At 40.5% G+C, this 22,996-nt stretch overlaps 2 protein-coding genes across 2 annotated transcripts; one reads left to right on the top strand and one right to left on the bottom strand.

Annotated features, from left to right (window-relative positions):
* The first annotated feature begins 32 nt into the window (after positions 1 to 32).
* rac3b (Rac family small GTPase 3b) lies at positions 33 to 13,547 on the top strand. Its single transcript, XM_022216024.2, has 6 exons — positions 33 to 218; positions 3,847 to 3,918; positions 5,309 to 5,426; positions 7,315 to 7,377; positions 7,971 to 8,130; positions 10,750 to 13,547. The coding sequence occupies exons 1-6, from the start codon at positions 184 to 186 to the stop codon at positions 10,878 to 10,880; spliced, it is 579 nt and encodes a 192-aa protein (XP_022071716.1). The 5' UTR covers positions 33 to 183; the 3' UTR covers positions 10,881 to 13,547.
* Positions 13,548 to 16,021: 2,474 nt separating this feature from the next.
* On the bottom strand, positions 16,022 to 22,587 carry dcxr (dicarbonyl/L-xylulose reductase). The gene is made up of 9 exons (XM_022216030.2): positions 22,504 to 22,587; positions 22,242 to 22,299; positions 21,283 to 21,380; positions 19,986 to 20,140; positions 19,792 to 19,834; positions 18,478 to 18,577; positions 18,250 to 18,314; positions 17,534 to 17,651; positions 16,022 to 16,262 (listed from the first exon to the last, which is right to left on the bottom strand). Exons 2-9 carry the CDS (start codon positions 22,291 to 22,293, stop codon positions 16,159 to 16,161), a joined length of 735 nt encoding a protein of 244 aa, XP_022071722.1. The 5' UTR covers positions 22,294 to 22,299; positions 22,504 to 22,587; the 3' UTR covers positions 16,022 to 16,158.
* Between the last annotated feature and the right edge of the window lie 409 nt (positions 22,588 to 22,996).

Here is a 22,996-nt window from a genome sequence, read left to right as displayed (position 1 = left end):
TCTCTTTAAAAGCACTCGGCATCTTCCGGAAACACTCGGCTCTGCTCGTCATCGATCTCTTTCACTGCGGCTCCATCGCCGAGCGGACTGGCCCGCTGCTCTCATCCGAGACTCTCAGCTCAGACTGTCGGCTCCGTGAAATCACCAACGGCGGCTCCGTGAAGCCCTCGAGCTCGTGTCCAAATGCAGGCTATCAAATGCGTGGTGGTGGGCGACGGGTAAGTGCGCGAGCCGGAGTGCGCGGGGCACATTTCCCCCCCGTGCGGCTCAGTGATGCGTCCACGGCTGGATGGATGATGGGAGGATGCTATGTGGGAAAAGGGGCTGGGGCTCGCCGCTCCGTCGGTGGATCGCTCCGGGTTTCTGCTTTATGTTTGATCGTGTCCGGTAGGTTCCGTGTATCGGCGGGGAGCGGACCGCCTCGGGATACTGTGCGGGAACACCTACACGCCTCGTAGGCCACTGGAGGCAGGCTGAAGTGCTGATGCACGCTAAGGAATTTATGGCCCTGTCAGTGGCAAGCAGGCCCCGCTGCCCTAATTCTGCTCACAGTGTGCCTTTTATACCGCATCCACATCTCAGCAGCTGCATGTGGACCCAAGCCTGCGCTCCTCTTACTGCTAATATCACTGCTGGGCGGTAAAATAAGGCCAAGGAAGATACAGGGACTATTAATGGCAAATACTAAGATCAGGCCAAAAGCATATTTTAAAATCAGAATGTTAAAATGGAAATGTATTGACTGCAGATTCCATTTTTGAATGCACTTCAGTAGGAATTCTGATTAATCTCAGCAATTCAAGAAAAGTTTGCAACCCCAATCCTCCTTTTACATAGAGTAGGTCAGATGAACGGTGCAGAAAAAGACTGTTGAGGAGGCTCAAATGTCAAACATCACTAAAAAAAGAGCAGTATGAATGATAATGTGTGTACAAAAAATAGCAGTTTTCCACGTGAAGCTCAGGGAACTCTGCCTGTCAGCCTCTGGAGGGAGCCTGGTTCAATGTGAAGAAGAACCCTGATGATGATGTCATTGGGGTTTTTGGGAGGCTGGTGTTATGAAAGATGCTAGTGGTGGGTGGAATGTAAAGATGTGGAGCAAATTCATGTTTTTCTTTTCAGTTTTTGTCGCACAGATTGTAGATAGAGATGTAGCATGGCTGTGTGGAGTGTGGAGTGGATGGACCTCCTCTCAGAGTGGATGTGAAGCAGATTTCACCTGATGCTGGTCTTATTAGTTCACACCTGTCTAGTTTTAACCCTCCTGTTGTCCTGCGGGTCAAATTCTGGGAGATTTTTGAACATTCTTTGGTAGGAATAAAAGAAGTGTTAAAAAAATGTTTCTTTAAGAACATTCACAAAAAAATGTTCTGAATGTTCTTAAAGAAAATATTAGAACTTTTACTGGTATATATGGAATCACTTTTGATATTTTTAGTATTTTTTTGGAAATTTTTATAATTTTTTTGAAAATGTTTACAATTTTTATTTTTTAATTTCCTGCCAAATTTGGGGATTTTTAAAAAAAAATAAAACTTTAAAGGAAAATTTTTAAGGAATATTTGGAATTTTCTTCTTGAAGATTTTGCTTTTTATATATATATATATATATATATATATATATATAAATTTGGAGAATTAGACTGAATCTTTGGATTTCTTTCACAGAATGAAACAACATTTTTTGGTGACTCTAAATGAGGACAACGGGAGGGTTAAAGCCCTGACAGCCATCAGGCATTTTAATGGTGACATGTGACAGTAGGAAAATCACAGATGATGACATGAAAGCTGGTTGAATTCCATTTTCAGGGTGCTGCTGTTGTCCATGCTGGCTTCCCGTTCCTACAGACACCTGAACAGAACAGAAACATTGGTATTTTTTATCAGTAGCACCGGTGCTTCCTGCTATAACGAGTCACAATGGGCTTACACAGACACTAGCTAGTACACTAAACAGGAATGAGGACACTATCTGTGTATTTTCCCCATTTTTTGTGTAATTTTCTTACCCATTCTACTCTCTACATTCCTGTTTTGGATTTATAAAGCATCAAGATATGTGTACACTTTCATTTGAACTCATTTACAGGCACGTGCACAGCTTTAGTCTGGTTTGCACATTTGCATCACATGCATTTTTGATTATTATTGTGAATGTCCATATGTACAGTAGCAGAGCTGCAAGTGGGAGGAGTCAATTTGCAGATCCAGGGTTCTTTAAGTATAAATTGCAATGATTCTCTCACAGTGTCAGCTGGAGAACGTTGGGGTTTTGCTGGACATGATACTCTTATTGTTGAATTGTCGGCATAAAAGACGATATGTAAGAAAATTTGTAGGAAATATTCTGCTCTTTGATTACGAAACAAAAATGAAAGAGACAAGAATGTGGACACGTAGCTGTGGAGGGAGAATTTAAGCCTGACTTTTACTATCGGTTATATGAAAAATAAGAAAATCCTTTTTGAGGTGCCATTTTGTGTGATGGCAGCTCTGATTTGTGGCCTCTCCACTGTTAACGCAACCAGTATTTGTTATGTTGTAGCATGTGGAGCTAACTGTCACTACAAACTATTTGCAAGACAGGATAGTTCTCTGGGACTGCACAGTGGAGTGGTGGTCGCCTTGCAGCCAAAAGATCCTCAGTTCGCGTCCCGGCCTTCCCGGTATCTTACAATGTGGAGTTTGCTTGTTCTTCCTGTGCATGGGAGGGTTTTCTCCGGGTTCTCCAGCTAACTCCCACAGTCCAAAAACATGCTGAGGTTAACTGGTGATTCTGAATTGTCTGTAGGTTTAAATGTGAGTGTGATTTATTTATTTTTTGTCTCTGTAACCCTGTGATAGACTGTTACCTGTCCAGGGTGTCCTTTGCCTTCACCCTAAGTCAGCTGGGATAGACCGCCCACAACTCTAATGGGGATTAAGCAATGAATAGATAATGGATGGATGGATAGTTCATTTTTTACACTGATTGCTCGATAAACCTATAACACTGTTGGCCTCTTGTGTTTTTACACTGAGGTGTATTTAGAAGATCTCTGTGCTTTCTGTATCGTCTGAAGGCGCTTTAAAGAAGATATGTGCACATAGTGAACATAATGTCGCTGCAGATTGACCTGCTGAGGCTGGAAGTCAGGATATATTGGCGTCTGATAGAAGTGTAATGCTAAAACACCTCTGCTAACCCTTACTGAAGGGAGGACGCTACCACAGAGGTCTTTTTTCCCCTATGAAATGAACCGATGAATCACAGCCGTTAGTATCAGTACTTTGAACTCCCTCTGTTGTTGTTGTTTTCTGTGCTCTTTTCCATCTGTCCTTCTCTTCATCCCAAACAGAGACACTCGCTGACCCCGGATCAGTCTCCCGGTGCTTTCACACGTATCTGCGCTGTGTGCCACCTCCATTTGCCGCGTCTATGGAGACGTGCACACAAGTTGTTCGCTATTTCATGCATGAGAACACAGCCAATATCCACCCATGCCAGCACCAATCTGTGTACCATCCTTCAGCTTGTGTCAGTACAGTGTAGGAGGGCAGGGGAGGGGTGCTGTGAGTACTGTATGTGAGCATAATAGAGGTGGGTTGTGCCTGTGTGTGTGTGTGTGTGAGTTCGAAATGTGTGTGTAGGAGGGGGGTGTATCATAGGAGGCTACTGTCCGTAGGCAACATGAATGTAGGCCAGTGTCTGTGTGGCACTGAGTGAAAGAGAATAGCAGCCTGCTGCCTTTGCACTCACACATACAGTATCCACATCTAGTCCGCATACATTCAGGTTTTCTACATATGAGTGTGGGATTCTAAATTTGTACTCTCGTGTCGTCTTTTGTCCCTTTTCCTCAGGGCTGTGGGTAAGACCTGTCTGCTGATTAGCTACACCACCAATGCCTTCCCTGGTGAATACATCCCCACTGTGTGAGTAAACCACACACTGAATTGTGTTCTCACAATAAGAACGCACCATGATTTAGAGCTGGGTGCCATGGCGATGTACAGTACTGTGTAAAGGTGTTGTGACCCGCACTGTTCTCTTCATGCAACCCACATTGGAGTCCATGGTTGCTTCTTTTCCAGCTTTTTTTCCCCAAAATATAAAAGACAGTATCATAAAAATACCTTTAAAAGCCGGTGGTTGGTCCCTTACACCTCCTTCACAATGACTTCATGCAGTTAATGAAAGAAGACATGCTGTGATTGGCTTTATACAAACGTGTAGGATACGGGGACATTGTTATCAGACAAAAAAATATCGTAATCTGAGCTGTCCAAAGCTCTAATAATTTTATGCGTCACACACATTTCAGTGAGTTTAACCCTCCTGTTGTCGTCGCTAAAAATATCGTTTCCTTGTCTGAAAGAAAATCCAAAAATTCTGCAAAAAAAATTCCTCAAATTTCAGAAAATTTGCAAAACCTTGAGGAAGAAAATTCCAAAAATTCCTTAAAAACTTCCCTTAAAAGTTTTATTTTAAAAAATGCCCCAAATGTGGCAAGAAAATTCTTAGTAAATTAGTAATTTAGTACATTATTTTTACTAAATTAGTAAAAATCTTCCAAAAAAATCCTAAAAATATCTAAAGTGATTACGTATGTATCAGAAAAACTTCTAAGATTTTCTTTAAGAACATTCCCCCAAAAAAATCAACCAAAATCCAGCGAATTTCGCTGGATTTTGGTTGATTTTTTTTTTGGTGAATGTTCTTAATAAAAACACTTCTTTTTTCCCACCAAAAAATGTTCAAAGATTTCCCAAAAATGTTGAAAATGTGGACATCAGGAATTTCACTGTGAAAATATATTTTTTCCCCTCATTTTCAAACTTTAAAACGGGTCAATTTTGACCCGCAGGACGACACAAGGGTTAAAACAAATGCCAGATACAGCATCGAAGAAATAGTTTGATATTTTGGAATATGCACTGGATAATGCTACCATGCACAGAGTTAGATAAGAAGATTAATACTGCTGTTGGACCTGTTCAGTAAATATAAGAGCTAGCCTGGCTCTATTTAACACCTGCAAATCCTACTGAGCAACATCTTGTAAACATCCTGGTTTTACTGAGGGTCATGTGTCAGACTATTCCTTGACCAGCTGCAAGAAGTTTCTTCTCTGGGTCCAAAACTTCAGTTATTGTGCAATGTCCAGTGGATTTTTAGAGCCGTTGGTGTCGTTTAGAATGTGATCATCCCACTTTAGGAACACAACCCAGAAGTTATCATTTCAGTTTAGTAGGCATTCAGTATTCTACATTTGCTTGTGCTCGTGACGGCTTTTCATGCAGTGTGGTGTCCACCTTCCTGCAGCTTTGACAACTATTCCGCCAATGTGATGGTGGATGGAAAACCAGTGAATCTGGGCCTTTGGGATACAGCAGGACAGGAGGACTATGATAGGCTGAGACCACTGTCTTACCCACAGACGGTACTCCAACTCTTCTCCCCCAGATGAACACACACACACACACACACACACACACACACACACACACACACACACACACACACACACACACACACACACACACACACACACACACACGCTAATGCATGACCTGTTTAGGGAAGAAAAAGAGGCATAAAATTGGATGTGACTGACATAAACATAATTTTGTAGCACGTGCCAGGTGTCAGAAATAACCAGTAATGTCTCCTCTACGTTTAGAGTGACAGATTTAGTTAAACTGTTGCTCCTGTGAGGTCAATCAGGCTGCAAAAGTAGAAATTCTGCTTTAATTACTTGAACAGTGCTGCCCAAGAAGCGCACATATTTTTACGTGTATAAATGTTAGGTTCCAGACCAGCCCGCGATAGGCGGAAATCCGCAAAGCAATGACCGTGTATTTATTTTATTATTTATATATTGTGTATTTTTTTAAGGCTTTCTAAACCCTCCCCACACTCTTCTAAACCTTTCCCACATTGTTATTAACCTTGTTCAGACACTTTCTACACTCTAACACCGACCTAATTTTACCTGTTTTTCTGCAAAGGTAAGCATCTTCCTCTGGTCCTTGGGTTCAGTGTCAGAAGTCTTAGAAGATACAGAACATTTGATCAACATCGTAGGGCTTGAGATAAATACAATTTTTAACAAAAAATTTCACAAAAACACATCACTGTAGAACAGCACTGTGCACAGCAATCAGACATCGATTTAATGTTCTTTTAATATGTTTGAATTACTATTTTTTTTACATTGTTTTCATTCTTAGGCTAGAAAATGCTTATTTTACTGCAAAAAAATTCAAATAATAAATATATAAAAATACCTGTATACCACAAAATCCTGCAATATAGCGAAAAGTCACAAAAATAGATTTATACAATTTAAAAATCTGCAATACAGTGAGACCTCGATGTGGGGAGGGATGACTGTATATTAATATTACGGCAGGTTTTAAAGGCATGTTTTTTGTAAAAGAAACATAATATCCAGAAACTACAAACACAGAAAGAATGATCTGATTTTCAGCTTTCCAGTGATGACTGAATCTCCGATCTGTGACGTGCCGTTCAGTCTGAAAACTTTTAATCTTACAATCGAGATATTTACCTGAAGCTTTTATTCTACATGTCTGATTTTTTTTTTTTAAATGGCAAAAAATAAACCAATTGCATTATCTAGATTCTGCAAAAACAAAAGGTGCGCTCTTCAATATGACCTCGAAGTCATTACAGTCGTGTGACCAAAATTCAGGGACTGCAGGCTGTTACACGTGAAACAAATGAAAATCTGCTAGTAAAATATCTATTTTTTAATTTTTTTTGAGTGTTAGTAAAACCTGGGGCAAATTATGTTCTTGTTGTTTCCAGGTTTTTAAAATTTAAACATTTTTGAAATAAATAAATTCAACTTTTTATTTTATTTTTTTCAAGGTTTTGTGTTGTTTTCACATTCAGACTGCACTAAAGACATTTCTAAGTTCTGATTACTTCTAGCCATGACTGGTACTGGACTTCACATTTCAGTGAAAAAAAACTGGGCCTACAGTGAGGGGGAAAAAATGTTAAAAAAGAAGAAAAAAATGCCCACAAACTGCTTGGATTTGTTATTTGTGAGTAGTAATTAAAAATAACAGTAGATTTATAGGAGATCCTGCTTCATACTACGCTCATTTCTAGAGGCACTGTAATTCTGTAGAAACAGTTTGACTTAAGAATCGCTTAGTTTTTTTTGAGAAAACAATCCATGAGACGAGGTGTCAGTGTTCAGAAGAATGACTTTTGTAGTTCTACACACTCACACACACTCTCACACACAAACACACAGATCTTGCTCTCAACTAGTCATCTCTCTGGTTCTCTCCCAGGATGTGTTCTTGATATGCTTCTCCCTGGTCAGTCCGGCCTCCTTTGAGAACGTCCGAGCTAAGGTCAGTACGTTGACTGACCACCCTGACCCCCCCCCCAACCCCTCACCCCATGCCGAGTCTGACCACTAGGAGGCACATCTATGGCTCCACCTGGCATCACACCGCTGCCCCACCTGTTCAGGCCTCGGCTCAGAACGGTCCGTCTTTCAGCCGCCTCCCCCAGGGGACGGAGCACAGGGACGTGTCCCGAGACGAGGCCTGAACGGCGTAAACACTCTGCAGAAGGAGCGCGACGGCCGGCTGTGGTTTGATCTGCTGAGCATCACGAGACGCTCTCATATGAAACCACACTTTTCCACAAGCTCCAGCCTCCCTCTGCAAAGTCTGTATGTTTCTGCTCTGAAAGGTTTTTCTCATCATGTGCTATGACTGGAAGTAGCTTTGCCAGAGGTTGTTTTGTGTTCATACAACTATGCTTCCATTCAGAAATATTAAAACCGACTTTTTCTATAGGCACAGCTCAGTCTGTTGAATGTCGTCGTGGAAAGGCGCTCAGTGCTCTGCCGTGGGATCACACTAACTGTTTTCTCTCTCCTCTCTCACTGACTTTGTCCTTTGTATATACATATGTGTGTGTGCTTGTGGTGCCTCAGTGGTACCCTGAGGTGAGACACCATTGCCCCAACACACCGATCATCCTGGTTGGCACCAAGCTGGATCTGCGAGATGACAAGGACACCATCGAACGGCTGCGAGACAAGAAGCTGTCCCCCATCACCTACCCACAGGGCCTGGCCATGGCGAGAGAGATCGGTGAGGCTGTGTGTGCACGCTGGATACGTTTTCTGCGAAGACATTTGCCGCACATGATGAGTGATGTTTATGTAGTCTTGAAATATGTGAGATTAACCCCTTTACGCCTATTGTCGTGAATTTGCAACATACCACTTTCATTCAGACTGAAGCAGAGATAGTGTATCCATTCCCCCAATGCCAGTTTGTGCATATTCAATACGTACCTCAGAACCAGTTTCTCATAGAACCAGTCGGAGTGGGACCTAATTATTATATATCTGTTATTATTAAGTATCTATGTATCTATGTTCTATATGTAATAAATCAATTAACAATCTCCACTTATTTTAGCATTTAGGAAAGCAAAAACGCACAACAAAATGTTTTTTCTTTAATTGTAAATAAATTCAGGCGTCAAGGGGTTAAATATATTTTTAAAAAGACATAAATCTGGTAAAACAGGATGAGTCAGGAACCCCGTACTAACCAGAACGTTCAGGATGTATGACCAGAAATATGCTGCATTTTAGCCAAAATCAAACATCCACACAAAGTAAACAGCAAAAAGGGGCAAAGACAGAAGTTTTTTTAAAGGTATCAACAACAGTTCATTTTGAAGAAAGGCTCAAGGATTTTTTTTTTTAGGACAAAGTGATTTAAGCAGAGCTGCAGTCAGGATGTGGCTTTATTTAGCTCAAAGGCTGGAATAAAAACAGCTACAGCTGTAAAGCACTGAAGCTCACTGACTAATAGATAAACTCGTTTGTTTGATCTGTGCATGCACTACTGTTCACAAGTTTGGGCTCACTTAGAAATGTTCTTATTTTTGAAAGAAAAGCAGTTTCTGTTCAATGAAGAGCACATTAAATGAATCATAAATTCACTCTAGACATAGTTAATGTGATAATTGACTATTCTAGCTGATTTTTAATGGAATATCTCCATAGGGGTACAGAGGAACATTTCTCCGTGTTCTAATGCTACATTGTGTTAGCTAATGGTGTTGAAAGGCTCATTGATGGTTAGAAAACCCTTGTGCAGTTATGTTAGCACATGAATAAAAGTGTGAGTTTTCATGGAAAACATGGGATTATCTGGATGACCCCAAACTTTTGAACTTTAGCGTAGATGTACACACAGAAATATGAATCATTTTTAAGCTTGTTTGGGGCTGATATGTCAGTTCTGTCAGGGGTCTGCTAACGTTAGCAGACGTAGTGTTACATTAGCCTAAAGAAGCGCCTTTGTGAACGTTCCCTGTGCAGCATCGCTACAAAAGTACCACAAACAGCAACGGCAATGTTTCAGGATGTGAACATTGTCCTGACATGTTGTTTATATCAAGTAACACTGAAACTCTCCCAGCTTCAGCTCTGTTTACATCCACATGTCTGTCTTTGAGCTGCTTGGATTAGTTTGAGGTGTTTCTTCTGTTCGTTCCGAATGTGACGCCGTTTGCATTCTGACTTTTAGTTGGATGGAACTGATCCCAGACACTAAGTATCCCCTTTAAGGCCTTTTTGTCCTCTAGGCCGAATGGATGTGTTGTTCAGCCTGCACTTACTGACAGCATTATGAGGAAATCACAATCTCCAGCAGCCTGGAGGGAAAATAAGCTTTTTTTTTGTGTGGCAGCTGAAGTAATTTAAGTACATGTGGTACCATAGGAAACAAATATGGTCACTTTTCAGAACTTTGGTATCCACTGTGGGTCCTTAGCTCCATACTTAACCCTTGTGTCATCCTGCGGGTCAAATTGACCCTTTTTAAAGTTTGAAAATGTGGGAAAGAAAGAAACAATATTTTCACAGGGAAATTTTTGATGTTCACATTTTCAACCTTTTTGGGAAATTTTTGAACATTTTTTGGTGGAAAAAATAAAATGTTCAAAATGTTTCTTAAGAACATTCACCAAAAAATCAACCAAAATCCAGCGAAATTCGCTGGATTTTGGTTGATTTCTTTGGTGAATGTTCTTAAAGAAAACATTACAAGTTTTACTGATATATGTGTAATCACTTTAGATATTTTTTAGGATTTTTTTGGGGAAGATTTATACTAATCTTTTGAAATTATTTACAGGAATTTTCTTGCCAAATTTGGGCTTTTTTTTTTTTTTTTTAAATAAAACTTTAAGGGAAATGTTTAAGGAATTATTGGAATTTTTTCCAAAATTTCTGAAATTTGGGGAATTTTTTTGCTGAATTTTTGGATTTTTTTCAGACAAGGAAACAATATTTTTGGTGCCGGTAAATGAAGACAACAGGAGGATTAAACCTTTCCTGGTAGTTTCTTGTTTCATACTCTCGTGATTTTTTGGGTGGGATTAGAAGGAACCTAGGGCCGCATCACATCATAAGGGAGCACATTTTACGATAGCTTCCCTCACATGATGAGAAAAAATGTGGTTAGATGTGTTTTTTCAGATTCAGAAAGTAATTGTTGGTCCCAGCTCCCCAGTTGTAGTGGTTTAAAGGTGTGGAGAGGTTTTGGGCTCTAAGGACTTAATTGGAACGATACTGAGTTTGATGACGTATCACTTTGTTTTTAACTGATTTCATTTGAACTTTCCAAGCCGACACTGTACTTGATCTGTGTGAACTGTGTTTCCCATCATGCCCTCTTCCGGGTCCTCAGGGGCTGTCAAGTACCTGGAGTGCTCCGCTCTGACCCAGCGAGGCCTGAAGACGGTATTCGACGAGGCCATCCGAGCCGTGCTCTGCCCTCCGCCGGTGAAGAAGCGGGGAAAGAGATGCACCATGTTCTGAGGAGGAGCCCACGGCTAACACTACACTACATCACCATGAACAACAAACACTACTTCTCTGAGAGGATGAGAGAGAAAACTTGCGAGAGTGAGTGTGCACTGCTGAGACTGCTTTCTTTATATTGATGTTTTTTCAAAACCATATTGGTAACAAAACCAATATTTATTCCAATTTTTTTACCATTACTAAATAGGGTTGTAGGTTCTCTGTGAAAGACATTGACTGTCCAGCTACTTTGTACTCATAGAACCGCATCATGTTGCCATGAGGGATGACAAAGGTTTCTGGAACTTGTTTTCATACTGCGACATCTCTTCTTTCTCAGCCATGCTTGCTTGAATAAATGCAGTGTTGACTAGACAGAACGTGAACTGTGAATACGTCATCAGGTCTGAAGTTACCCTCAGCCTCTGTTCTAAGATCAGCAGGTCACAGCCAAATACTGCTGCTTCTAGTTTCCTCCATCATTTCTGTCAGGTATGATTGGATTGTGCTCACTGAGGTAAACACTGACATCTGAGGCCTCAACAAAGACCAGCAGTCAGATGATCTGACAGGTTGGCAGCTTCACTGTGTGGAAAGTTTTCAGCTGCTTGATCATGATTTGGATTTAAACAACTCAAAAGCAAGATAGTGAACAAGAAAGGCCTAATAGATACCCACAGCTCACCTTTTAGTAGATTTAGGATAGTCATTGCTTTACTTGTATTGGAAATTGTGATAATCTATGCATTTAATCAATGCAGTATCACACAGAAAAATTGTTGCGAGGTCATGCTGTGGTGTCCTCTACCTTCGGACATAGACAAAGAAACAGGTTTGTCTGGAACCCAGCAGCTCCTTTTTGTCTTCAATCTTTTAATGCACAACATGAGTCAAAAATTACCCAAATCCAATGGAAAATGGGCGTCTCTTGACCCATACCACACATCAAAGGGTCACTCTGACAAGTTAAACTAGTCATGACCAGCTGTAAGGGCTCTGGCTGTGTTTTTTGTCCTGTCAGACATTACCTGAGTAAGTACAACATCATCAATACCTGCAGGACTGATGGACAAAACTGACTAATTTCCTCTAAATGGATCATAAGGAAGAGACATGGCTTAGCAAGTAGGAGCAGCAACATTTGCTCTACTAACTTTTAATTAAAGCCATGAAAAAATCATCAACTCAAGGTTTACCTTATGGTTGAATGTGAAGGCTTAGTCTTGAGTTTTAAGCAGTAGTTTGACTTTTAAAAAGAAAATCAAGGCCAATAGTAATTTCACAAAATAATCTCAGCTTAGAGTCCACTTATTGACTTCACAAGCTGTCAACCAGATCTCATGGTTTTCATTCACAGAAACATTTAAAGGACAAAAACATCTTTGGATCATTTGCTGGGTCTTTAAGGAATACTATGAGATGTGGTTGAAGGTTTTCTAGAAAGCTTGTGAGAGCATCTGAGGGTGTTCTCCTCCAAGCTTCACCGTTAGCCGGGTGTAGATGGTGCATCCAAACTGTCCTTTTCTTTTAGGATGAAAACAAATCTGTTCTTTGAACGCACTTGTCTTCTTATTTTAGACAAGCACCTGATCTTAGTCAAGTGTCTTTGGGTAGCTTTCTCTAACTGTGAACATGTGACAGATGAGCATGCCAAACACGGGGGCTGTAGAACCTTGCTGCCTGAGTTCTGCCTCTGAGGGTAGAGGAGCTTGCATGGGTCTTAAAATATTCTGTCTTAATTTATCCCATTGTTTAGATTTTGTCTCTGTTCCTCTGTGTGTGCGTGTGTGTGTGCGTGTGTGTGTGTGTGTGTGTGTGTGTGTGTGTGTGTCACAGGCGTGTATATAAATGCTGGTATTTGTGTGTGTGGACGGGCACGTGTTGGTATCAGTGAGACTCAAGCTCGTGTTGGTATCAGTGAGACAGCGTTGTTCAACATAAAAGACAGTATTGTTTTAAGCCAAGTTTTTTAGTGTCCAGTTTTTGGTACTATTTCATATTGTATTGTAGTAATACACACGATTTTTCAACAATCTGTGAACATAAAGAAAGGAAAAAAAAATGGATATCAGTGACATCTAGTGATTTACAGAATAATCCTTAGAAAAGAAATGAATATCTATCTACATGTACCTGAATATTTAGCTCTTAAAACTAAAACAATACAAACTAAAGGGATTATAGTCGCTCATGTTGAAGTTAGAAGTGTTGCTAACAGTGTACAATAAAGGGGCCAATCTTTGCAGAGTTTGTTGTCGTGGCAAACAGTGTGGGTTGCACCTTTATGATATGCATTTCTGTATGGTTGCAGGCCTGCGGTGTGTCTGTCTCCCCCGTGTGGTGAGACGCAGCACTGCAGCGCCCTCTGTCACGCTGTCTTTGGTTGGCATAGCTGTGTGGTTGAGTCATGTTGTGTGGTCCTGCCTAACTAAGGTGTCGAAATGTAGCTGAGAAACGCAGCAAAAAATTCTACTACTAATATTGCATGGAAGTTCTCTGGTTATTTGACCCACTGTAATTCTTAGGAGAGGTTGTACGATGAAATGCATTGACCATGTATGTATGTAATGTAAGATGACTTGTATACTTGTTCCAACTGTCTTATTTTTTATTACTTCACATGTCTGTGTGGTGAAATATTTCAATTTTTTGTATACTAAATACAAATGTATATGTAAGGTACTCCTGCTTTCTGTTGTGATTTACTTCTCAGCTACAGTCAGGACCTTTTTTTTTTCCCCCTTTTTGCTCAGAACTGAATCCAATATGAGGCTGAATTAACCCTCGTGTCGTCCTGCGGGTCAAAATTGACCCGTTGTAAAGTTTGAAAATGGGGGGGGGCATTTTTCACAGTGAAACTTCTGATGTCCACATTTTCAACATTTTTGGGAAATCTTTGAACATTTTTTGGTGGGAAAAAAAGAAATTTTAAAAATGTTTCTTTAAGAACATTCACACAAAAAAGTCAACCAAAATCCAGTGAATTTCGCTGGATTTTGGTTGATTTTTATGTGAATGTTCTTAAAGAAAATATTAGACATTTTACTGATAAATATGCAATCACTTTAGATATTTTTAGGATTTTTTTGGAAGAATTTGACTATTTTTTGATTATTTTCTTGCAAAACTTTTTTTTTTTTTTTAAATAAAACTTGTAAGGGAAAATTTCAAGGAATTTTTGGAATTTTCATCCTGAAGGTTTTGCAAATTTTCAGAAATTTGGGGAATTTTTTGCAGATTTTTTGGAATTTTTTTTCAGCCAAGGAAACACTATTTTTTGGTGCCCGTAAATGAAGACAACAGGAGGGTTAAACCACAGATTCATCTATGTCCTTGCTTGAGTAGTTATAGATGTATTGAGTTATTTGCACTACGACACAAAGAATTACGGTAAGTACTGCATTGACAACTTATTATTTGGCCCTGTGTTGTGAAAGGACCCTGTCAAAATCTAAATTTAAGACCGTTCAATGCACCTTATTGTACACTCTCACTCAAGAGGACCACGGTGGGAACGTCGCTTCAAACTCAAACATTTATCTGTCTTGTATTTGTCTGTTTTTCCTCCTTCTCAAATAGTCACAGGAGTAAAAACCACTTAAACCATCTCCACTCCACTGAGCTGCAGATTTTGTCTGTCGTCTTGTTTTACTATTTCGTTTCGTTTACTATTTCGTTTTGGATTTGAAGAAGCGTTGAAGACGTTTCCTGATGCTAGAGGAGAAGACGAGCAGCTTTGTACCTTTGCAGTAGAAGACTATGGGTGTTTCACAGTATGTAACTGTCCATACCTGCGTTCTCACGTACTCGTGAAATGTCATCATAGAGAGTGCATCAGATCAGAATAGTGAGTATAGATATGAATCCATCCATCCATTCTCTATACACCGCTTTATCCTCACTAGAGTCGCGCTGGAGTCTATCCCAGCTGACTCGGGTGAAGGCAGGGGACACCCTGGACAGGTCATCAGTCTGTCACAGGGCTACATGTACAGACACACAATCACACTCACATTCACACCTACGGGTAATTTAGAGTAACCAATTAACCTCAGCATGTTTTAGACTGTGGGAGGAAGCCGGAGTACCCGGAGAAAACCCACACATGCACAGGGAGAACATGCAAACTCCATGCAGAAAGATCCCAGGCTGGGATTTGAACCAGGCATCTTCTTGCTGCAAGGCAAAAGTGCTAACCACTGCTCCACTGTGCAGCCTTAGATATGAATTCATAGATGGATATATATCAAAGTAAAATGATCATCAATACAAAAAAACCTCTTCCTGTTCACCTCTTAAACCCCAAAAACACACCGCAGTAGCACCCTAAACTAAAACTACCAATGGGTTCCCTGTTTTCCTTTCTGAACAATTCAAAGGTCCCTCTATCTCCCCACACATCTACCAACCACTGGAACACATCTTTGATGGCAGCTGTGGCTCAGTTGGTAGAGTGGGTTGGTCAGTGATCAAAGGGTTGGCGGTTCAATTCCCACTTTGACCTAGTCCTGTGCTGTTGTGTCCTTGGGCAAGACCATAGACATATGAAGAGTAGACACCGCATTGGTTGCTGGGGCGCAAGAAATGTGGCCACCATCTTGGACCGGTGATCTACTTAAAGGTGCTTACAGTTCAGTAGCACAAAGAACAAGACGCCAGAGCATTGTGCCAGATATTCATGTTCAAATTGCCGGACTGTCGAAAACAGGGCACGAGGGATTACTTTTCACAAGTAAGATTGAACATTACTGTTGGTTGTATTTTGTGAATCAAATATTACTGTACTGTATTTATGCCCACCAGCGAAATTGTGGCCAGCTAGCTAGGCTATGTTTAGTGCCGGTGTTGACCTGTCTGTGAACTGAGACTTTATAAGTCATATTCCATAACACTGACTTAGATTACAACTGACACAGAAAAGCTAAAACAAATATTACTGGTATAACATTGACAGATATTTTGGTGGCCCCCCAAAATATCTGTTGTGCCCCCCCGTGTCCCCCCACTAAAGTTAATCTGGATCCGCCCCGTTTGACACCCCTGTTCTCGAGAACAGGCTGGCGAAGTGAGACTGCTAATGCTCAGAAACCGGGAAATAAAGAAGAGAAAAACAGACTTGATTCTACATGAACCACAAATAACAGGAAATCTACAAGTGAGTTGTGCAGTGGCTGAGTTTATTTCGAGAATAAGATTGACCTCTTGGTGCAGTGTGTGGCCAAGTGACCAAATAGGAAGTGTTTCTGTTCCTCCCTAACAGAAGGACGATGCTCCACAGCGAGGCTTACGGAGGTCAGCAGGCCAGGAAGCCTCCATCCACCGGCAGAGTGACTCCGTTGGTCATGTTGCTCTTATCACTCAACAGGAATAAAATACTGTTCACCACGTCCTCCACCTCTGCACACACACACACACACACACAGTTCAGTTCACAACTAACGGCAAATTCTGCAATTCTTGAGAAACATTGTTGATATTTATCTGAGTAGCACATTTAATTAGCATGTGCCAGATTTACTGGGTCTTTTTTTTCTTAGCACTACAAGACAAAAATTAGAATTTGGCAAAAAGTTTATTTTACACTGACAAATAACATCAAAAGTTCTTTCATTTACTATCAAACCTGTATTTCTTTATTTTTTTGACTGCTAACCCCTCGTCAATTTTTTATATCACTCAACACTGGGCTTGACTTGCACATTTCTTAATTGATTGATTAATTCATTCATTTATATATCGTTTGTTTGTTCATGTTATTTTTTGTGTTTAAATCATTTATATCTATTACGTATTATTTTATTGGATTTTTAAAAAATAAAATAACTAATTAAAACATACTATTCTAGCTCGCTGAAAAAGCTAGTTAGCCAGAAATTGAGATTACCACACATCACATTTCAGATTACACATGACTAGGAGCCAGGTTGACATTGTACAACGAACTCGATTTTACTTATGTGAGTTATGTGACGATCAGCGTATGTTTGGCTAGTTGTATCTGCCTTCTCCTTGTTGTATCAGAGGATGCTTTTTTCCACGCCATGAAACCAGCATGCAGACAGAAATGTGTGATCATCTTATAATCTAAGTCTATTTTCTAGATATGCTTTCCTGATTTTATGATCCCCACTTTCCAAAAGAACTCTCTAAAGGTACCTGGGATCATGTCTGCATAAAAACCCTGATATCAATCCACTTATCCTACTTTGAGAAATCATTATTATTAGGTGTGGATGACCCTGCCTGTCACCCAGTGCATGCTGGGATATAGCTAATGTTTGGAGACAGAACCTTGGAGCTTTAAGCTACGCAGACAGAATGTTAGAACTGATTCAAATGACTCCTCACTGTATTACAGGATGGAGTATTATTGTCTATTTGTTCTGCTGTATCCTGCAGTACACGATGAAGTAGAGAGTATGTGCACAGATACCCCTTTTCAACCAAAAAGAACCAGGTGCTAGCTTGGTACTCGTGCTTAGATGGTTCAAATCTCGTGTCTCCTAAGAACCGGTTTGCTTTTCCATTGACAAGGAGTCAAGTTAGCCTAGAGCCGCTGCTTAGTTGGTGGAAACACAAAGAACTGGTGCTAAATCAGGCACTGGCTCTGAACTACAACTGGAACCAGCTTGGTTAAAAAGGTGCTACTACAGTCTGCAGTGTCTGACCTGCGAAGCGGCCGAGGGGGATGCGGGACGTCATGGTCTTGGACTTTTCAGGGTCGCTCCAGCCCAGACGGCCCATCTCAGTCATCACCACTGTAGGGTTCACACTGTTCACACGGATCTGATCAAAACACAACACAGGAGCCAAATGAAGGTCTCAGAGTCACTCACTGGTTAAACGGCAGCCCCAGGAAAAAGAAAAACACGTTTGCTGTTGCGTCTCTTCAGAAATTCCAGGTATTATTTTAAAAAATGCTGCCAAAGACACTGTAAGTAACTGAGCAATCAGCAACACTTAGCGTTTTAAGCCCTACCAGTTTGTTTCAGAAGGTACTAGGCCCCTGCAACGACTGTTTTAAAGTTAGAACTATTTAGAAACACAGGTAGAGAGAGAATGAGTTCCTACAAAAGGTTCCCCACCAAAAAATAAATAAAAAATTACAGTGAAAACAGCTTATGATTGTCTGGTATTTTGCTGCTGTTCAACCTTAAGATACAGAAAACAGTATGGACAGTCAGTGTGGATCATTTAAAGCAAAGTTCAGGCTTTGATAAAGACAAACCTCTATTATAGTAAAGTCAGTGACATGTTGAGTGTGGCTGCAGGTAAAACAGAGCAGATATTTGACCTCAAACAACCACAAGAACGAGAACCGCTGTCACATTAAAACTATATTTCAGTCTCTGGGACTTTGGGTTGAACCTGGGCTTGATGCTACCTGATGTGGTCCCAGCTCCAAAGCCATCACTTTAGTCAGCATGTCCAGGGCTCCTTTTGTTGCACCTGAGGAACGACAAGAACACAATGACAGAAACAGCAGAAACTAACTTTGTCACTCAGCTTTTTTCAATTAGGCACTCAAAATGTAAATGTTTGTTTTCCTAAAGTGTAAGTAAAGAAAAGCTTAAGGCTCTGGGTGAATGCTAGCCGTCCATCGGTTACTTACAATAGACGGCATGGTCTCTGAGGGCGCACTGTGAGGCCTGGCTGGACACGTTAACAATGGAGCCTCCTGATCCTCTGGCCTTCATACCACGAGCTACTATCTACCCACAGAGACACAGAGCTGTTTGAGTCCACAGAAGCAGGTTGAGGAAACAAACATTCCAACTTTAACCAGTGGCGTAGACCATGTGTGTCAAACTCATTCTAGTTCAGGGGCCACTTTCAGCCCAATTTGATCTGAAGTGGGTTGGATTAGTAATTACAACATAACAACAACTCCAAATTTTTCCTTTGTTTTAGGCAAAAAAGTACATTCTGAAAATGCTCCCATTGAAGGAATTATCTTTTTACAAAACATGATAAACAACCTGAATTTTTTTAAGAAAAAGAAATTAAATTTCAAAAACACTATGCCTCAGTTTATCATTTACACGGTACAACTTACAGATCAGAGAGTGTCTACAAAGACACAAAACATTTAGTAATCTAGAACTGAACGATATAGAATTTTATTTTATGATCAAAATAGCAACAGAAAACAACAAAAACAAGACAAAATATTACAAAAATGAGACACAAAACAACAAAAGTGAGAAACAAAAAACAAAAAATGAGACAAGAGACATGAAACAAAACAAAAAAAGGGCCCAAAAATTTGACAAAAACATTACAAAGTGACAAAAAATGGACAAAATCGAGACAAGAAATTACACAAATGAGACAAGACAAAAAATGACAAAAAGAACAAAGCGACAAAAATGTAGAAGGACACAAGTGAGACAATAAAAAATAGAAACTGACACACAAAACAACGAATAAAGCAAAACATAAAATGACAAAAACAGCCAAAACACCCAAGCAAGACAAAAAGGAAACACAAAATGACCAAAAATATGAGACAAACGACAAAAGTCAGGCAAAAAAAAGACAAAAAACAACAAAAACAAGGCAAAGTATTACAAAAATGAGAGACAAAACGACAAAAGCGAGAAATAAAATAAAAAATGAGACAAACGACACGAAACTAAACAAAAATGAGACACAAAATATAATATAATAGCATTTTGCTTGATGATCAAAATAACTTGTCATGGTCTAGAAATTAGTTCAAATTTAGAGTTTTACAAATTTACAATCTGTAGTTAATGTCTTCTCTGTAGTTTTTGCACTTTAAAAAGTCATTCCATGGGCTGGATTGGATCCTCTAGAGGGCTGGTTTTGGCCCTCAAGCCGCATGTTTGACACCCCTGGTATAGTAGTAAACCTGGAGTTTTAGAGACCTATAGGGTTTGTAGTTCAGCCTTGATTGTTTTACCTGGGACACATGCAGCACAGCTTTCACATTCACACTGAATGCCCTGGAGAACATAAAAAACAGAACACACTGACATGAAGAACTTCTAACTTCTGACTCCGTCTTTATCCTGTATCCTTTGATTAGTTATTGGTGCAACTTCCTCTGTGAGAACCATCAAAGTATTTAGCATGTCTATCTAGTATTTGCCTTACTGGTCAAACTTGTCAGGTGTGACCTCCAGAAACGGCTGCAGGTTGGCACAGGCAGCGTTATTCACCAGCAGGTCGATGGGGCCGACATGCTGCAGGGCCGCCTCAGTGGCCCCCCAGTCTGACAAGTCCACACATACCGGCCTGATGGAGGCGCACTGTGACAGGAAGTTAAAGCCAAACATATCAGTGATGATAGCAGAAGAATGAGATGGAAAGAAAGAAATGACTAGTTTGGATTAAAAGTTGCCAAAACACCCCACATTAATATAAATAAAGACAGCATTAGTCATTTCCTGCTTGTTCTCATTTCATGAGAGTAAACTGTGGCAATGAGTACATATTGCACAATTGTTTTGGATTTCTCTGGTAAACTGAAAGATGAAGTGCCCTTTCCAGATTGATAACATTCTCTTTCTTCTTAAAACACACAAATCAGGGTGCCCAGATAGATCAGCTGGCTGAACAGGCGACCCAACGCAGTGGTCACGGGTTCCAATCCACCCCATGGCCATTTGAATGTCATTCCCCTACTCTTCTAATCACATTTCCTGTCTCTCTCTCCACTGTCCTATATAATAAAGGCAAAAAATAACTTTAAAAAGGTATACAAATCATTTAGAATTAGCGTCACAAAGCTGAAAACAGACGTTTTTCTGAGCTCATAAGAAGTTGACATCTCAGAGATGCATGGTTCTTACAGGACAGCAATGCTACAAACATATAACAGACCAGCAGAATATGAAGCATGACTGCAGTTTAAACAGCCCAACACAATACAAAGTACTGGAAACTGTCACTGGTGAACAGAACAGTTGGATGCAAGACTTTAATACTGCACCAGAACTAATCCAAAAACATCTTATATCATAGTACAACACTGGCAGTGAATGTTTTCTTACATAATAGGCACTTTGGTGGTTACTGGTATATATTACTGGTTCTATCTATCTATGCACAACATTACCTCTCACAGAGTCAATTTGGTAACAATAAAACATCTTCATTTGTCATAAACTTGAAAATCTGTCAAAGTCAATTCGTGCTTCCACATAATATAAATGAGCTATTCCAAAGAGCAACCAGAAAATGTGAAGAGAGCCTGGTGATGATGGAGGAGGATGAGGATGAAGGGAGCAGTGGGGTGGAGAGTAAAATAGACACCTCAGATGATGAGTGCAGAGGTGGAATGGAGGCACAATGGGACAGACAAAACAGAGGAGGGTGTGTGAGGGGTGTCAGAGGCCAGGACCAGGGGCCCCTCAGATGGGTGAGGATGGGGGTGAGGATGGGGGAGTACCTCCTGCAGCAGGCTGTCCAGGTCGGCCTGTGTGCGCGTGACTGCCGTGACCTCTGCCCCGCAGCGTGCCAGAGCCAGAGCCGTGGCCCTGCCGATCCCTGGGATGCAAAACATCCATAAACACAAAGAGTGATTATGGAGTGGAGCTCACACACACACACACATTCCATGCATGTCTGAGGCATTACTCCAAGAACAAAGCTTCTTTAAACTCTGTTCTCTCGCTGACAAGACTCTTCAGGGTATGTGCAGATTCATCAGATGCATCCATCACTGCTGAGTTTGCACGCAGCTTAATGATTGACTTCATCTCCTGAGCTTGAAGAATTTCGTTTTGCTACCAGTAGCACTTTAAGCCCCAGTGGCATACACTACCATTCCAAAGTTTGGGGTCAGCCAGGCAATTTCAAGTTTTCCATGAAAAACTCACATTTTTACCCATGTGCTAACATAACTGCACAAGGGTTTTCTAATCATCAATGAGCCTTTCAACATCATTAGCTAACACAATGTAGCATCAGAACACAGGAGTGATGGTTGCTGGAAATGTTCCTCTGTACCCCTATGCAGATATTCCATTAAAAATCAGCTGTTTCCAGCTAGAATAGTCATTTAGCACATTAACAATGTCTAGACTGGATTTCTGACTAATTTAATGTTATCTTCACTGAACAAATATGCTTTTCTTTGACATTTGTAGGTCACCCAAAACGTTTGAACAGTAGTGTAGTTGTAATCACAAAGACATTTTAAAGTCTCAAAATTTCATGTGCTGTGTTTGACAGCAATTAGAACTTTCTATGTCATGAGGAAAGGCTTTCATACACTTATATCCTGATAATCTTAAGTTTCCAACAACTCCAATCTCAATTGGGTGTCATTCTGAAAGCAGCCTGCAGGTGTCGCTATGCTGCTCTGTATATGTGTATATGTTGAATGGATTGTGTTGTCGTTTGTACCTTTTCCTGCTCCCGTGACCAGAGCGTGTTTGCCTCGAAATGAAATCTCCATGATCAGCTGCAGAACGAAGAGCAACAACACAGATGTAGTGAGAAGAGAAGAGAAACTTCATGTCTGTGGTCAAGACAGATCGAGCTAAACTCAGAAGTCAACAATCTAAACACAACACTGCTGCTGCTGTACTGCTTAAAGGTGTCTCTCGGTGTTGCACACATTATTACTAATCAGAGCAGACTCTTTCAGGATCAGGTGGATACTCACAGCAGTGATCTGACAGTCCGTGGATCTCTGGAGGAAGTGGTGTGTCGGTGTTCCGTTGGGTTCAAAGATTAAAGTGACACAGAAGTTAATGTTCAGATGGTGTTTGTCTTCCAGGTCAGCTCTGCTCAGTCACACAGATCAGCCACACTGGGGTTCACACTTCACAGCAAAATGACAGCAGGTTGTCCTGAAAACTGGTTATTTTACTGTGGGATCATCACTGTTAATATGAATTTATTTAGTTTGATTATCAAGGGTTTGTGTGTCCATCCCAGTATTATTAATATTAGATTGAAGTCAATATAAGACACTCAGTTATAATTGAATAGGTTCCATATGTGTGTGACTTGGAGGCTGCTAAACATTCATTTACTTGAAAGTAGCTCAAAAACTGAGATGGCAGCAGATATTTATACCGTTAGTACCTTTAGTGTTTTAATTTTTTTCTTCATTATGACCTGAGTTAGCAGCTGTAGCGGCAGATCTATCCATC

The sequence above is a fragment of the Acanthochromis polyacanthus genome, chromosome 19, assembly GCF_021347895.1.
Source record: "Acanthochromis polyacanthus isolate Apoly-LR-REF ecotype Palm Island chromosome 19, KAUST_Apoly_ChrSc, whole genome shotgun sequence".
Taxonomy (NCBI): domain Eukaryota; kingdom Metazoa; phylum Chordata; class Actinopteri; family Pomacentridae; genus Acanthochromis; species Acanthochromis polyacanthus.
Note: the sequence above shows the minus strand (reverse complement) of the source record. Positions and strands in the feature narration are given on the sequence as shown.

Bases quoted from the DNA above. Each gene is read 5' to 3' on its own strand.
- rac3b (XM_022216024.2), top strand. From the start codon at position 184: ATGCAGGCTATCAAATGCGTGGTGGTGGGCGACGG. The intron at 219-3,846 runs GTAAGTGCGCGA...CCTTTTCCTCAG, and splicing joins TGCGTGGTGGTGGGCGACGG to GGCTGTGGGTAAGACCTGTC. The intron at 8,131-10,749 runs GTGAGGCTGTGT...CCGGGTCCTCAG, and splicing joins GGCCATGGCGAGAGAGATCG to GGGCTGTCAAGTACCTGGAG.
- dcxr (XM_022216030.2), bottom strand. From the start codon at position 22,293: ATGGAGATTTCATTTCGAGGCAAACACGCTCTGGTCACGGGAGCAGGA. The intron at 17,652-18,249 runs GTAGCATCAAGC...TGTTTTGATCAG, and splicing joins TGGAGCTGGGACCACATCAG to ATCCGTGTGAACAGTGTGAA. The intron at 16,263-17,533 runs GTCAGACACTGC...GTGTGTGTGCAG, and splicing joins CCCCCTCGGCCGCTTCGCAG to AGGTGGAGGACGTGGTGAAC.